This window comes from Phytophthora parasitica, assembly GCF_000247585.1.
Source record: "Phytophthora parasitica INRA-310 unplaced genomic scaffold supercont2.32, whole genome shotgun sequence".
Classification (NCBI taxonomy): Eukaryota; Oomycota; class Peronosporomycetes; order Peronosporales; family Peronosporaceae; genus Phytophthora; species Phytophthora nicotianae.
Genome location: NW_008649018.1, coordinates 504,499 through 505,808, shown reverse-complemented (window position 1 = coordinate 505,808; position 1,310 = coordinate 504,499). Strand labels below are relative to the sequence as shown.

Sequence of the window (1,310 nt, the reverse complement as noted above, 5' to 3'; positions counted from 1 at the left end):
GAGGTGCCACACATTACTGTGAAGAACAAGAACTACATTATCAAGGTTATGTTTCTTTGTGCAGTGGCACGTCCGCGTTGGGATGCCACACGACATCGCATTTGGGATGGAAAAATCGGTCTGTGGCCGTTTGCTGTTTACGAACCCGCTGAGAGAGCTAGCAAGAACAGACCGGCTGGAACCTTAGAGATTAAAACTTATAGCGTCGACCGTGAGATCTACCGTCAAGCACTATGCCGGATGGTCATCTCGCGCATTAAAGAAGTATGGCCGTCTGGCAAGCGTGTGGTGCTACAGCACGACAATGCGAAACCGCACGTCGCGGCGGATGACCCCGAAGTGGTCGCCGCATGTAGCCTTGGGAACTGGAACATGAAGATCTGCCCACAACCTGCAAATTTACCAGACTTTAATGCCAACGACCTGGGGTTTTTCAATTCACTGCAGTCACTGCAGTACAAGAAGCGAGCAAAGACTATTGAAGACCTTGTAAACAACGTTGACAGCGCATTCAAGGAGCTCCACTATACCAAACTTGACAGCGTATTTCTAACGCTTCAGTCTGTGCTACAAGCATCGATGAGAGTTGACGGCTGCAACAAGTACAACATTCCACACCTTTCCAAGGACAAGCTGAGAGCAGACACTGGTCTTTTGCTGCCGTCGCTAGCTTGTACTGAGGAGGTGTACAACAGAGCAAAGTCGTTCTTAAGTTCGGTTCAGTTGAAATAAGTAATGGATACACGCACTTAATTCTTATATTTCCGGACAACAGAATTACAGGGACTGCCTTATATTTTCGGACGGAGGGAGTAGTAATTAGTAACTGTGCAGTCTTGAGAAATGAGGGCGTTCTTCCAAATATCGCAAGAGCTATAGCATCAGAGTCTGAATGTCTGCTTCGTAGTGAATGCAGCCGACACGGCGGTTTTCGTGATTCCATTCAAAACGCACTTAGCCTTGAATTGTACTGCTGGTCGAGAATCTTGGAAGCGAACGTCCTTCCAGGTTCTGTGTTCGTCAAATGAGGAAATGCGTAATGCAGGGTGTTTTTTGTAGTGATCATGACCTTGTCGTTGGTGGTAACAATGGCGTTGTTGAAATGCTGCTCGAGACGGACAAGCTTGATATCGTTGTCCTCGTGATAAAGCGAAATCAGTCTCCAGTCTTCCAGAAACGACTCCACGCCACGTTCTGTTTTTTTTTGTACGTCGGATTCCATTGTTGCGTACAGAACATTTTGTTGAGCTGGCGGTGCACTTGGTTGCAGTATCCTCGTATCATACGGTTGTTCCTAGAGGCGAAAGTAC

General features: G+C 47.3%; 1 protein-coding gene across 1 annotated transcript; it reads left to right on the top strand.

Moving 5' to 3' along the window:
- Nucleotides 1-48: 48 nt before the first annotated feature.
- PPTG_13383 (hypothetical protein) lies at nucleotides 49-732 on the top strand (the record flags this gene model as incomplete). The annotated part of the gene is made up of 1 exon (XM_008909009.1): nucleotides 49-732. The coding sequence occupies one exon, from the start codon at nucleotides 49-51 to the stop codon at nucleotides 730-732; it is 684 nt and encodes a 227-aa protein (XP_008907257.1).
- Between the last annotated feature and the right edge of the window lie 578 nt (nucleotides 733-1,310).